This window comes from Tubulanus polymorphus, chromosome 8 (assembly GCF_964204645.1).
Source record: "Tubulanus polymorphus chromosome 8, tnTubPoly1.2, whole genome shotgun sequence".
NCBI classification, from domain to species: Eukaryota; Metazoa; Nemertea; class Palaeonemertea; order Tubulaniformes; family Tubulanidae; genus Tubulanus; species Tubulanus polymorphus.
This window is the reverse complement of record NC_134032.1, coordinates 12333365-12348442: the sequence shown is the minus strand read 5'-3', so window position 1 is coordinate 12348442 and position 15078 is coordinate 12333365. Positions and strand designations below refer to the sequence as shown.

Genomic DNA, 15078 nt, shown 5'->3' with positions numbered 1-15078 from the left:
AACCACGGCATGACCGCAAGTCGGGTGCAACTAGTTCGCCATCTATCTGTAAATCCTCAAACGACTCAATCCAATAATAACAAGCAAATTTTTAAGATGCACACCTTTTGTTTATTTATTCAGTGCCCAACATACAACGTACACATTTACATAAATACACATGAATATATAGACGAATATATATATTATTATCATTACAATAATAAAACAAACTGTTTGCCTCATTCTTAACAGCCGTACTATGTCACACGAACGGGTTTGAATTTTTCGATATCCCAGTACAAAAATAAGTGGGTTTGGGGTCTTCCCAGAAAGGTCATTCTATGTTTAGAGGCTTACATCTTTGTGTCGCTGAAACAAGGCGAGGACCAGTTTCTCACAGTTGAGGAATAAAACTTGACCAGACAAACTATACATGTAGTGTAGAACTATCCAGAGCAATCAAGATTGTTCAAATGAACCGCCAGATATAAAATAATAAAATAGTGTACCTGGACTCAACCGTTTTCAGCAATATTTGAACAAGTCAACTTTGAACCAATATCTAATAACAATTTGATTTTCATAAACCCGGTCCCAATTACATAATGCTTAGAGATAAATCCTCTACAGTAAAAATTAGTTCATTCGTCAAGTCAATTTTGAAATTCAAGACTGCGGATTTGGATATAGTTTTACAGACCTGGCTTAACAACACTGTATCTAACTTTCACTTTTAGTTTTTACACTATGAGATGTACCATCGAAATGCAACATATTTTCACCATAATTCTAAACAAACACCACTGAATCTGACCGATTGATTGAAGGCTCCAAATATCTGACGAGTAATTCATTATTCAGGAATGAGTAAGGGGCAGAAGGGGTATCAGAAAAACATTGCGTGTTGCGTCCATCATATAGTGAAAGTTGGTTCTTACTTCATAAAAGAAAAAATTTCGAAATAGGTCAAGAAATTTGAGGAGAATCAATTATTAGATTATCAGTATCTTCAAATTTTAATAATATTTCTTACATGTTTTCCTGCGGGGAAGGATGGCAACTTGTTGAGTGAGGAGTCTGATAAATGGAATGTAACTTCAATCATGCTATAAAGTATAACTAATAAAAGTCTATAATTAATCATATTATGTTGTTTTTTTCGTCAACCAATAAATCACGATAAAGTCTTTTTTTTTCGTTTCGCATTCAGAGATTTCTCTATCGAATAAACGTCACTATTATTCTTCGGCGCACAGATTTTAACCCTCTCCTCTTGGATCCCTATTTCTCGCGGGCGGTTTCTCTCTATCTAACGAGCGGCGTCTGCTTCAACTGTAACAATATCGACCTCAAACGCGAGACGTCTTTCGAATTTTTCGAGTTTTTCGGGTTGAAATCGGTGAGACGACACACGCGTTCCCACTCGTGTCCGGGTATGCTCTCGTCTCTCTCCTGCACGAACGCAACCTCGTTTTCTCTGTAAAACATACAACAAATAGAATTGAATTTTTGCTTTTCAGAATTTTTCACATTTGCTGAAAACCCTGAAAACAATCTGCTGTCTGGACCAATCCCTCAGAAATTTATACAAATGATTTCCTTCCAATTTTAGAATTTTTCACCCAAAAAATTGGCCACTTTTCCGAAACTCTTATTCAAATCAATCACAATGGGAATCAAGTAAATGTTTTGAGTTACAGACTTTTTGAATGACCCAAAATGACAAAGGGATTTAGTTCCACAAAATCAGTCTATTAGATTTGGTACAGCTTGGCTCAGCCCAACAAGCTACAAGTTTTATCTGAAGTAGAGAATGTAAGGGACTGAAAAGAGGATTTTCGTACCGATTTGTATCTTTCACTTTCTGTAACTGTTCCTCTCTGTTTTTGTACCAATCTTCAAGTTCTTTCTTAGCGACAACTCTCCACGCTTCTTTCTTCTCTTCGGCTTCTTCATCTGAAATTAAATAAACATCGTCATAACTCAAACTCGGCATATTTACCGGTGCTGTTTTTTTCTGATTTTTCAACTGACTTCTCTTAGTCAGTATTTGACACTAATTCCGGGCAATATTTTTCCAGTCTCAACTAAAACTAAGACAGAATCTACTGTATTTCTCAAAACCCTTCTTTCGTATTTGACTCCAACTCGGGATAGAATTTATATCAGTCTCAACTTTACTACAGTTAGAGACAGAGTCAACTGTATTTTTCAGATTTTTCTAACTCTTATTCCGTATTTGGGTAGAATTTCATGGAGTCTCAACTTTACCGCAGTAAGAGACAGAGTCTACTGTTATTACTCAAATTCTTACTCTATTTGATTGGTCAAATTCTTACTCAGTATTTGATTGGTACTAAACTCAAGGCACAGAGGAAATTCAACTCAGGTTTCTATTCTACCTTTCTTTTCGAGTCTCTCTTTTTGTTCTTCTCGCCAGCGTTTTATTTTCTCCGGTTCCTGACGTAGTTGATCGACCTGTGATATGGCTGAGTATTGATCCGATGGACCATTCGATTGTCCGTCCGTGTTCTACAATTAAAGACAAATTATTGAAAAACCCGATAACGATGATTTCTGTTTGAGAATCATTCAGTATAACTGGTCGGACCAGACTAACTGATATCTCTAGTTTTCACGAAAAAATTAGAGTAATTTTACAACAAAAATCTTTGTTTAATGAAAATGAAATTTATTCCGATTTTGAGAGAGCATTTTGATATTTTTTGGAGAAGTTGAGCCAGAAACTACTAATGAATACATGTAGTAGCAACCTTGTTCGGCAGGGATTTGAACCTGACAGCACTGAGACTCTGGAATGGCACAAAGCCTGTGATTAACCCAAGCGCCAAGTGCAAGGGTACACGCGCAGTCACAAAAACTTATGGCACTGACTAGAGTGCCTGTTGTATAATTGGCAAATTCATGGATGGGGGGATCATTCATTTATTGCGTATGAATACAATTTGAATTTTTCATCAGGTTCGAATCCCTGCTGTGGGTGAATGAAATAATACTTGGTGATTGGTGCAACAAAGAATTTCCTCGAAGGATTCAAACGTGAGATTATCAGATTCGAATCCCTCGATCCTGTGAGAATCATTATACATGATTTAATATTAAGAGCGTTTTCATTTATTATAAAAATCATCGTGCATAGTGCAGACTAACACCAGAAAAGGAAGTACCAGCAGCGAAGAGGGGGAGGGGGATAGTTCAAAGTGGCCGGAAGGTGCATATTTTACAAATGAGGAGACAAAATCTGCTGATCAATGTTTGCTAGAAATGTTACATCAACCAAGTTGACAGTCATTGAATATATACCATGTATTCTCTAGAAGTAAACATATTTTTGAATGGAAGCGCGTTCAAAATGTCATGTACATATTACTACTTCACGAGAACAGAACCCAGTTCCACATGTTTAAGAGTTAAATTTGACAATTAAGACTAAAGAGACTTGAAATATCAAACGTATAAAACAGTGGCACTGAGTGGGGAGATCATCCCAGTACATGATGTCTATGCCGGGCAAGATGGGGGACACTACTACAAGAATATGCTAGCTATAAATTCTGGAGATGCATAGACTAATAATTGAATCAACCTGCAGTTGTTGGGTTTAGTTAATTGATTAATACTTCAATTAACTCCACAGGTTAAAACAAAAATACAATAAGTTCATGTATTTTAGGTTCATGTTAACACTGTCTGTGCCGGTATAACTAAAACTGATATCTAGAGTAATAGATAAACTAGTTTATTGTCAGTTTCTAGTTATTAGTAAATTCTACGGAGACAAGAAAAGTTAGTATTTCACAGACACAAACACACACGGGAGGGTTACGAGAAGATTGATGGATAAATCTTACATCATTTATTTCATCAGCTGTTGCAGCATCGCCCTAGAATTACAATATATCATTTAAACTAATTTTCGAGTCCTAATTGATAAGGGACAGGAGGGCATGGGGGTGTTGGGATTTCAATCATCATCTTCTGCGGCAGCGGGAACAGCATCGTGGGATGGATGAGTATTCAGCATTTAATTCGGGCAGAATATGTGATAATACAGTTAGTGAATAGCTTTTCAGTGAAGCAATGAATAGCAGTTTCAGGAAATAGCTGTCAAGTCCAGACTTTTGGGACTGGACAATATCTGTCCGACTAACAGATTGATTGATGTGTCCAAAAGTCGGATGATAAGAGTAAACTCTGCTCAAGTCAGATCAGACAAAATTGATATCTGAGTCTGAGGTATATAATCTACATATTAAGTCGCAAAATAATGATTTCAATAAATTTTCTAAAGCTGATAGCAGAGTCTACTGTATCATTTCCAATTTGGCAAAAATCATTTATTATATATCAAAAAAAAGATTCGAAAAAGTGTGAAAAGGTCACATCAGCGTTAATAACGCCTGAAATAGCTGCTAGTTAGATTTCTAAGCAAAAAGCGTTTCGTTCGCGAAAAACCTCTATCTATGGTAGAGATAACATACGTCAAAACACATATATTTCCAACCCATGCAAGAATACTTCATATATAAACCGATCACCAAAACCCAAATACGTGTAAAGATATCGATTATATCACTGCTTATAAACCAGCAAATATCATCAGTAATGAAGCTTATCGAATTTATGAAAGATATTTCCATCTTCTTCGGGAAACTTTTTACGCGACGGAATAAACAAAATCGGACGCAGTAGACCGCGTGTACCTCGAAGACTTACTGCGACCATCAAATGTTAGTTATACAGTAGAATTCGCAAAACTTTCAGGTCATATTTAATTAATTTACTCGAAAAAAGTCCCGAAACCATTGCGAAAGAATGCAAATTAAATTCCATTGTCGAACTTGAATTATCACCGAAGTCAAATCGAAAATCATTGGTCCAAATTGATTCGGCTTAGTAGCCTACTGTATGTAGCTAACATTGGCGAAATAAGGACAGTTCTTTCTAGGTAAAGAAGTCTGGTATTCAGACTAGTCCGAAGTTGGCCTAGACAAATAACTGAATTACTGATTTTCAAGAATTTGTCTGACTTATTTCGGAGCAAAATGATATTGCGAGGTATACAGAGTCTACAACCAGGGTGACCACTTTTTATTCTTCCGAAATGTCCCAAAGATTGCCACGTTTGAGAGCAATGTTCCCCAAGTCAATATAAATCGAAATGCAACGGCTTTTTTTGCCAAAGATAGTGACTGACTAAAATGTTGATTATCACAGTGCGACATCAATAGAATTGAGGCAACTCCGTAGATTGTCTGAAAATTTATCAAATCCCCCGAGAATGTTCAGGATTAATGTCAGGTTTTCCGGGCCAGCGGTCACCCCGACTGAACTACGGTTAGAATATTGTCGACAAGTTTCAAAATTAAACAGCACCAAACTCAGTTTTTGAGTAGGCTCAGTGGGGCGTTACTATACAGCGCTCTAAAGACCGAAGCTGGGGATGAAAGCTGAAGATTAGAAAAGCGTTTCGAAATAAACGTTATAATCAATATATCGAGATGAGAAGCGAAATTTGTTCCCGGTTTAGAATAGTATTTTTTTTCCGTTTTAAGCTATTTTTCAGTAGCGTCTTACGAGATAATCGAATCCCTGTTCGTCGTATTCTTCGGTGCTCGTCGTTCGGCCGTACGCAAACTGAAATTCAACATCATTATTCAAATACTGAACAGCAAACGAAACGATAGTCCGGAGATTGGCGACGAAAATAACATTTAAACGAAACCTCCTTGGCAACGAAACAGAGCAAGTGCAGTTTAGGTATGTATCCCTTTTGGTTGTGTGCGTTCCTAACCTCACTCTCAACCTTTTCTTTAGTTACACTAGCACTGCATGGCGAGAAGGTGACCTTAACTGCAGTTAAATCAACGAAACAACAACCCATCTTTTTTTACATCAAAATTCACATTAAGAGAGAAAAGATTTCAGATTTACACACATGAGTTTATCTAATAGGTCAATAAAAGTAGTCGTCAAAAAATACAAATAGAAATTAAGTTTATAAGATTTCCTTGAGTTTCCATAGTTTATTTCTACTAGGATCTTAATAGTAATTTTTTACTATTCCTAATGGTTTTTTTTTTAAGATGACTATCAGAAAGTAATAATAGAAACATTGAAATAAACCATCACTCAAGGAAACCTTTCAGACTTGATTCTCTTTTTGTATTGCAGTAATTTTCTGTATTTTCAGATGAAGAGCTTCAGCAAGATTGTCACCGTCATGTCAAACAACCTACCTGTCCAGTACCGGCTGGTTCAAAACCATCTGAAAAATAGGAGAAAAAGATTTGAATTGGACAAGACCACTATAATTTAGGGGTAAAAGTGCGGGATTGTATCTCTCAATATAACGACGCATTCTACTGATTTCAAAATCTCGGTCATCCTCCATATGACTCTAGAAGGTATTTATTACTGATATAACATGATTTCAAGTGTTAAAATCGATAAGGAATAAATAAATATGTTATATTTAATTTCATCTCGGTTGATCTCGGTAAAATACCTCATCTCAGTAATAAGGATGACCCCAAAATCTTTTCGTCGAGAGAGGAGACAGGACAGGACAAGAACTAAAGTTTTTATTTACACACATTTGTAATGGAAGCAATTAATAAAATTCCAGGTAAGATTCTGCTTTTAATTCTATCGATTGTATCGTTTACAAACGGTACGAACCAACAGCTTGGTTCGAATCTGAGTAGTACTGCGGGCCAGGGTTCACTGGAAATTTTACTGAACGTAACTTGAACAGACTGCGTTCAGAACCCGGAAATGAAATTTCGGCCCAAATTTAACGGCAGATTTCTACCTACCATCAGCCGGTTCAGCCTGGAAATTAGTTCCACCGAATCCGTCATCTTCTAATCCAGCTAGCTGATCCTGTTCCCGAGCCAGAAATGCGGCAGCTGGGTCCTCTTCGGTCGTCTCACCGGCGGCACCGCTCTCAAAATTATCAAATTCAGCCATCTTTATTTTACGCCCTTCGTAAGTGTTCGGCTATGTTCGGAGATTTCCGAACTAGGGTATACCGGGTTCGGATATTTCCGATCACTACCGAAGGTGCAATTTGTAGATTCGGAGATTTCCGAACTAGGGTTAGGGTTCGGAATCTTCCGAAGTCGGCCGAAGATATCGTTACCGAACACTTCGACGTAAATCGTTATCTATAGTCAAATAGTCGACCGGGAAGTTTATTCCTGGTAGTTTCCTAAGATACTCAAACAGTAAAAACGCCAAAAACTAATCAATGCGCCATCCGTGTTCGTTCGGAAATTTAACGAGTACTGCCGAAGAAGCTTACGGGAATATGGCCAATCAGCGAATACCAAAACAAATGTCACATGGATAAACAAAAGCATATGGAATAAGGTCGTCGAAAATAGACAGAAAGCCTGAAATAAAAAGCCCTACCAGTACTGGTCGCTTTATTCAATACGAATAAACTTACAAAGCACTACTACTAATATGGAATCGTCGAGTTTAAGACATAAACGAACTGCTAGGACGAGAAAAAGATCCTTTACCGAGGCTTTAAAGGAGAAATACGCATCAGAGGAGACCTGGGACACTGATGCTTGTGAAATCGAGATAGTACTGATCGGTAAACCTACGATCAAAGCCGGAGATGCAGAATTGAGCTTTCTTAAAAATGTCGTAAGTTTTTTTATTTCAAGGATTTTGCGTAATTCAAACTCAAAACTGAGGTCGAATTTACCAGTGGATTAAAGATAATGTTAATTATTCAAAATGGCACTGTTGTAAGTTCTATAAATAGACTGAAACGATATTCTGTTTCATAACAATCGCCCAATTTCTAATAGAAAAATGTGTATATGCTATTTACTTAAAACTATCGACATTTCCATCAATGAGAAATTATGTATTGACCAAAAACGGCCGTGACGCGAAAAGCACGACAGAAGTTAAAGACGAAATTAACATTACCGCGAAAATTACCAGCTCAGGTTTTACAGCTGATAAAATCGATATTGCACACAGCTGCGCAGGGTAACCAACTCTCAGTGTTGTGAAGGTATTGTTGATGTTGATCTCAAATTGAAACATGAGAAATTTGAGATTGCGGATCCTGATAACTCCTCCTGGGAATTTATGGCGGGAATACACGTAGTTTTATATGGTTCATATAGACGCTTCGAATTCTCTCTGAATAAATAAGAGAACGATTCGTTCAAAAAATCCCACTTCAAATCTATGAAAGTTTTTTTCTTTTCCACCCTTCTCAAGAAATATCCCCAGTATTCAAATTGAAACCTCCATCAAGGTAACACAGCACCGAGTCACTAGTAAATCGATCATCGTTTGTGGTAATCTTTTGAAATCGGTCGGGCTTATGCTTGCGCGGCTTTGTAAAATAGACTAAAACAAACGAAATCGTTTTTCTTGGAGTCGAACTATCGGTTATAACGAACAGATTTTTCTGGTCCACTCGAGAGCGCCCACAGCATCACTGCATACTACCAAAAATTCATAAAGACTGGTCTCTATGAATTTTTGATATTACCAATGATCTCACTTTTTAGTTGTTAAATTATTTTCAAGGTATTAAACCAATGCTCAGTTTCTCATGCCGGTATACCCCCGGAAGGGTTGGCGTCGCTCTGTCCGAACGTCATTGATTTAGATCTATCGAACAATCTGATCGAAAGCTGGAAAGATGTCATTCCGATCATGTCCGAATTACCGCATCTTAAATTCGTTAATCTCAGCAAAAATAAAATCAAGAATTACGACGTAAGTTCATTAATTAACACCGACCCAGTTCCATAGTTGCTTATATCAAATTTTGACTCAAGATCTGTATATGAACACATTCTCTAACTGTAGAGATAGTCATTGAAATAAACTACCCTTGAGAGTTTAAGAAATTGATATTTACCAATTTTTATTGTAATGGGCATAAACTAATTTTGACTGTAGCGTTTTAGTAAAAGAAAATGAACTATTTTTGACACTTTATATATGAGCTAAATTAAAGTTCTTTAAAAATCTTTTGAAATCAACTAATTTTGGTTTACCATGAATTGTGGACCTGGGTCATGTGCTCATTAATTTATAATCTATTTCCAAGAAGTTCAATGATAATTATTTTTCTGTTTCAAAATTTGGCTGAAACTTTTTTCTTGCTATAGAATTTTCTCGAGAATTGGACAAAAGACGTTGTGAATGTGGAGAATTTAGTTTTGAATGATACCGCAGCGAGTTGGAAAGAGGTGATGAAAATAGCAAAATTGATGCCTCATCTGAAAGAGCTCCATATCTGTAGAAATGGTGAGAAATGCGATTTTAAGAAGTTTTCATTTCTCTCAAATGTAATAGTTTTGTAACAAGTATTTGTTCCTTACATTGTAACACACATTATTGATTAGTTAAGGATGACTGCCATTTTATTGTTATTGTAGGTTATTGTAAAACTGAAGATGTAGATTTGGATGCTTTGGACAGTGTTGAATGCTTGAGACTCAACGAAAACAGATTCACCAGGTAAGAGTAATATGAAACAAATAAAAAATAAAGAGCTATTGAATTTAATTAAGTTTATCGACATTTTGAGAAGATTACCAGAAGTTTCAACATGACTATCACGTTTTTAAAGTCATTTCTTTTGTGGGTTCAAGATATTGACAATTAAAAATTTTGTGATATTACATAATAATGTGGTACGGACATAATTTTATGAATAAAGCTATTTCAGTATTCATTGTAATGCGCCAGACACATTTCACAACTCATTGTAATAGATAGTAAAGCCATGCAATAGAAGGCCATATGCTATAATATGCTATTTTTGGCAATTATTTAGAAATCTAGTTTTCTAGCTACTTTTCTTTCTCTGAAAGCTTTTGGTTGCAACAAACATCGGAATTCACCAATTATAATTCTTGACAAAGAAAATTAGTTAACCTCAAAATATTTTTCTTGGGATAGACAATCTTGAAAATGTTTGGTAGACCTTCAGTACGGTACCACATAATTACCCAGATATAATATAATTCTATATTTGTATACCCGGTAATGTGATTTTAAAATTAAGTCAAATGTCATTTCATTTCAAATGGGTCCCTTAGACTAGAGCAAAACCTATAGGCCTCAGGCGCGGATCCAGGATTTTTTCCAGGAGGGGGTTCATAAAGAATGTTCATTATGTTCAACTGCCGACTAAAATCTTTGATAGGGGGCGTTTATGGCATATTGTTTGACCAAACATAAGATGATATGGTATCGATTATGTAGTACTGTTCGCCCCCCTTGTCGATCACGACCCCCGAAACCCCTCTCTGGATCCAGGCGTGGGCCTGGTTCATTACGTTCAGTTTATGATACTAATCAAATTTTCTCATTTGGGTCAAGATAAATTCTTAGTTTGTTATATCCGATAAGTTGTTTTAACCTCAAAGTTCTATCCATAATAGGCAGCCTTGAAGTGTGCCTCTTATTCATATAGATTGGGGAGATCCTATCATTTCTAAAAATAAACCTATTGTTTCCCCCGAAACTTAGTCAACATTTCCTTTATAGTTTCTTCAAGTACAGGTCGATTTTTAACTCTCTTGAAGTTCAGAGGTCATATACAATAAACCTATGCGTCACTATATTGGCACTACGTAGGCCTACTAAATTCCCAATTCTTCTGCTGGGTTTCAATGATTTATGTTGTGGATTAGGACGAGGGCCATCATCAGTCTCAGATAATTACAAGTTCACTTTTGCCCGCCACAAAAGTGCTTCTATTTAGTATCCCATTAAGTGCCTTACTATAGCCCCCCTCCCCCCCCCCCCGTTGTTGAAAGGGGTATAGGCTATATGGTAATCTTAGGAATGTTTTGATAGAGTAGAGTACCCATATGTGTATATACAGCTTGAAATATGTATCATCATGATATTTGATATTTCATTACGTAATGATATTTCACACGTAGATCAATATGTCAGAATATAATGAGGGGAGGGGTATTTGAGATTACATGAATATAGCAGCAGATGGTATAATCTCACCCTTTCAGCCAAGTCAACTTATGGCTCCAACTATTATGTAAAAGGAGAGGGCTGTTCCCTCACATCTCAATGGAAAAGCATTTAGTTCATGTTCAAAGGCGACCTCTGAAGAATAAAGATCATCATGCGCCATTTAGATATTATAGGGTTTATATTTCAATGGATTTTTTCAAAGAAAATAGAAGTACTTTATAAGAAATTTATAAAATTGTTCTTATGACATCTTTCATCGCCAATCAATTTTACCGGAATACACAATCATTCTTCAAACAATGAACCCACTATTGGATGTCACATTTTGAAATTTGGATTCTATCCAAGTCCTTTGCGGCAACTTTTACACAAATAGCAGCTGTCTTATTGGACTTGATCCAGCTATAATTTCCTGGAATCGACAAATCTATAATCTTATCATTCGCTCTTTGGAAAAAAGTTGTATTTTGTGATGATTTTTTAAAAAGTTCTAGGAACTAAAAGAAAGTCTTTAAGAGTTAATCTGTTTATAGATAGTTATAAAATTAGTTTATTATCCAATGGCTCTTGTCCAACAGGTTTAAGAAAATAAATCCATCTGACCCAAGTATCAGAATTACACCATATGTATTCATAGTTTATTTCACAAAATACGTAGATTGATGCAAAAGATATATGTGATGTATATGAATATGATGTGCTTTGACGGCTAGGGATATTTTAGAATGACGTTCTATTGTGTTTATATTTATGGTAGTAACATATGCTACGTATTAATGGAGACCTTTACATTGATAGTACTATATACTGCAGTTGAAGGGTTCATTAATCGTACATGTGACATCTTGGCTTTCTTAAACGTACGACAGATAGAATTCACCACTTAAATTCACCCCACACCAAATGACTAGTCAACTTATTGTTCTGTTGGAACGGCTGATGAAGTTGCTCCTGATACCTGTATTTAGTTTTTAGTTGTAACACAAATTCTTCTTCACAAATATCTATAGATTTATCAAACAATTTTGCTAAAAGATTGCTAAAAAATTTCATTTATTCATTCTTTCTATTCCATGGATTGAATAAGATTATTAATTGATTGAATAGTTAATTTGAAAGATTAGAAGTAAAATAATTCTGACTATTTCAACAAGTGAAGCCATAAAGAGCTATTTTACCGTGGAACTGAATCCTGGGCCCAGTTGCACTTAGCTTTTCTTAGTTCTATAGCGAATCAAACAACTTCTTTAGTCTTTTAGCTTAGGAACGCTATTGTACCGAAGTCACAACAACTGTGCAACTGATATTCTGTTTGTTAAACTATAAAGAACTCAATTCTAAACAGATTTCTAGAAAGATTTTTATCATTCATTTCTATGTATATTTTTCAGATGGGAAGAGATCTGGAGACTTCGCACGTTAACAAACATGAAATCTTTAATTCTCTCCGGGAATCCTTTATTAGACATTTATTACAAAAAGCCGTCTGCCGACACTGAGCAGACAGACGTGAACGACATCTGCACCTGTCCGACAACAAAAATACGCCGAAAATCTTACGAAAGTCCACAAAAATCAGCTGCGGAACAGGAACGAGGGAGGAACTCGAGCGGGGACTCGGAACGCGATATGGGTGACAGCGGGAACTCATCGTATGAGGCGGACGATGAAGAGGACGAGGAGAATCCATCTGTCGTCGATTTCGTCGAGGATCTCATGTCGAACGTCGCCGAAAAACTTACGCTCGAGGCCTCCGCATCAGCAACGGCGACGTCTAGTGGCAGTGCGCTGAATTATAACAAGTGGGGCGAACAGGGCTGTGGAAAGTGCGGGAAATTACTTCGTAAATTGTTGGAGCCATTCGTGAACGTGAAATTGCTGTGCGTCAGTGAAACATTGATCTCTACCTGGGAAGATTTACACGCCGTGTCGAGGTTCCCTAAACTAGAATCGCTCAGAATTAAGGTAATTATCATTTGACTGATTTTAATCTAATCGATTATCATCTAATCGTTTGAATTTTCATTTTCAATACATGTACGGTACCACAAATGAAATGGATTCACCCAATATATTATTTTATCGATACCTGTTCTAATAGAGAATGTCCAGGGTTTCTATGGATCAAGGAATTGAGGAAATCAGGGAATTCAGGACTTCAGGAAAATCAGGAAATTTCAGCTCATTTCTTGCAAATCAGGGAATTTTCATTCTATTCTTGAAAATCAAGGAAAAATCTAATTTTCGGTGTCTTGTTGTTGTGCTGGAATGGTGCGGCAAAAAAGGGACCTCTGCAAGGATATCCTAAAATTGAATTTTTGGTCGAGGGTCAGGGTGGAAGATACCAGGGCATTTAGATTCCCTGATGTGTTGTGTGCCATTGAGTAATCAATACATGTGACTGTAACTTAAATCAATACATGTGCATGTAACTTCGATTAATCAGTAGGCCTACATGTGCATTTAATTAGAAGTTAATCAATAAATAAACTTACCTGTTCTAACGTAGGATGTATCGCTGTTATGTCATATGGATCCGGAGGAACGAAGGAAACTATTTTTAGCCAGTCTTCCTAATATTCAACTGCTCAACGGTAGCGAAGTGATGCCTACTGAACGCGAGAAGGCCGAACGTCAGTTCGTCAGATATTTCTCTAAAATGAAACGTAAACCGCCGAGATACGACGAACTTCAGAAAAAACATGGTACGAATTGTCGAAAAAGTTTTGATAACAATTATATAATTCGCTAACAAATTCTAAACTTTTGAATTTTTGAAGAAATTGATCTATTTAAAAAAAACCTTTTCGCCCTAGAGGCTGGTTACTTGATGTTTCACCTGCACAGTTGTTGAATTAAATTCAACTGTTCGAGCTAAAATTACTTCATCTTAAATTATCTTAACCAATCCAGAATCAGCAAATCACAACTGGAATTTTGGTCCAAGAATGCTCAAAACTGCTACTGAATTTGCTAAATTTTATTTGTTCATCACCTTTCCATATTGTTGTTCCTATTTTACAGGTAAACTGCGCCCCCTGGTGGATGTTGACCTGGGTTTCAATCTGCCAAAATATGCCACATTGACGTTTATATATAAAGGTCTACCGGTTCACGAAGGAACCGTGTACGTTTTAGACAGCGTCGGAAAGCTCAGAGTTTATGTCTCCCAGCAACTATTGAAACCAATCAGGTGAGAAATTGATTGGTAGCCTGATATTAATCTCAGTATTTCAAGCAAAGTTAATGAGCAAAAGCCACAGTTGATGATTTAACCCTTTCAGTGCTGGCTAATTAATACCCTATAGCGCTGAAGATAATTTGAAAATTCTGAAAAATTCCACTCAGTGTGTTGTATAACGGGAATAGCACTATAGTGCGTCTACACCCTGGTGCGGTGTATCGTTAGTTATTAATATTTCACTATGTTTGACAGGTGCTGCCATCATTCATAAGACATAATTAGTAATTACATCAATACACCACAGTGCGGTGTACTAGCAAAATCCATCACTGATTCGTACACCGCACTGTGGTGTAGACACACTGAAAGGGTTAATCATTTATTCTGACAGTTTTGAAGCTTTGACTGAACTTCATCATCAGAGAAATGAAAACGAAGAGTTTTTAAATCAAACTCATATATTTCACCAGCTGAATGTTGATGTATTGTTTTTCCCATTTTTTCCAGTTCATTCCGAATGTACCACCGAGCGTGCGGTGAGGGTCACAAAGAGAAGGGAACAATCGAAGAGTTGAGACTCGATTCTCTACCGATGAGTCGATACGATTTCATGGATGGTGATGAAATACACATTGATGATAACAGTTAAATAAAGTACATTTCAACTTATGGATCGACACCTTACTTCGAATGTCCGATTTGAATCCTTGTATCTAGCTTTCATGAGATATTCTCTTGCTCAATTTCAGCAGTACATTACTAGGTCCTTAAACTGATGATCAGGCAAATGTTGCACAATGAAATATCGATTTCAACATCCATTTTATATTGTAATCGAGGATTGCCTTGGTGTTCTTTTCAGCCATTTCATATAAGTTTTGTAAGAGTTTTCAAATATT

General features: G+C 36.5%; 2 protein-coding genes across 3 annotated transcripts; one reads left to right on the top strand and one right to left on the bottom strand.

The window, feature by feature from the left end:
* Nucleotides 1-98: 98 nt before the first annotated feature.
* On the bottom strand, nucleotides 99-6987 carry LOC141909811 (clathrin light chain B-like). Of its 2 annotated transcripts, XM_074800444.1 has the most exons (7): nucleotides 6822-6987; nucleotides 6243-6271; nucleotides 5581-5640; nucleotides 3855-3887; nucleotides 2385-2514; nucleotides 1827-1938; nucleotides 99-1459 (listed from the first exon to the last, which is right to left on the bottom strand). In XM_074800444.1, exons 1-7 carry the CDS (start codon nucleotides 6973-6975, stop codon nucleotides 1288-1290), a joined length of 690 nt encoding a protein of 229 aa, XP_074656545.1. In that variant the 5' UTR covers nucleotides 6976-6987; the 3' UTR covers nucleotides 99-1287. The 2 variants fall into 2 exon arrangements, with proteins under 2 accessions (XP_074656545.1, XP_074656546.1); XM_074800445.1 differs by lacking the exon at nucleotides 3855-3887.
* A 486-nt stretch (nucleotides 6988-7473) lies between these two features.
* Nucleotides 7474-14892, top strand: LOC141910373 (tubulin-specific chaperone cofactor E-like protein). Its single transcript, XM_074801106.1, has 8 exons — nucleotides 7474-7662; nucleotides 8569-8760; nucleotides 9159-9297; nucleotides 9429-9510; nucleotides 12387-12960; nucleotides 13505-13700; nucleotides 14020-14188; nucleotides 14687-14892. The coding sequence occupies exons 1-8, from the start codon at nucleotides 7474-7476 to the stop codon at nucleotides 14826-14828; spliced, it is 1683 nt and encodes a 560-aa protein (XP_074657207.1). The 3' UTR covers nucleotides 14829-14892.
* Nucleotides 14893-15078: the final 186 nt, after the last annotated feature.

Excerpts from the sequence above, each read along its gene's own strand:
- LOC141909811 (XM_074800444.1), bottom strand. The coding sequence starts at position 6,975 with ATGGCTGAATTTGATAATTTTGAGAGCGGTGCCGCCGGTGAGACGACC. Across the intron at positions 5,641-6,242 it reads AACCAGCCGGTACTGGACAG|TTTGCGTACGGCCGAACGAC; the intron begins GTAGGTTGTTTG and ends GTTGAATTTCAG. Across the intron at positions 1,460-1,826 it reads AAAGTGAAAGATACAAATCG|AGAAAACGAGGTTGCGTTCG; the intron begins GTACGAAAATCC and ends TATGTTTTACAG.
- LOC141910373 (XM_074801106.1), top strand. The coding sequence starts at position 7,474 with ATGGAATCGTCGAGTTTAAGACATAAACGAACTGCTAGGACGAGAAAA. Across the intron at positions 9,511-12,386 it reads AACGAAAACAGATTCACCAG|ATGGGAAGAGATCTGGAGAC; the intron begins GTAAGAGTAATA and ends TATATTTTTCAG. Across the intron at positions 12,961-13,504 it reads TAGAATCGCTCAGAATTAAG|GATGTATCGCTGTTATGTCA; the intron begins GTAATTATCATT and ends GTTCTAACGTAG.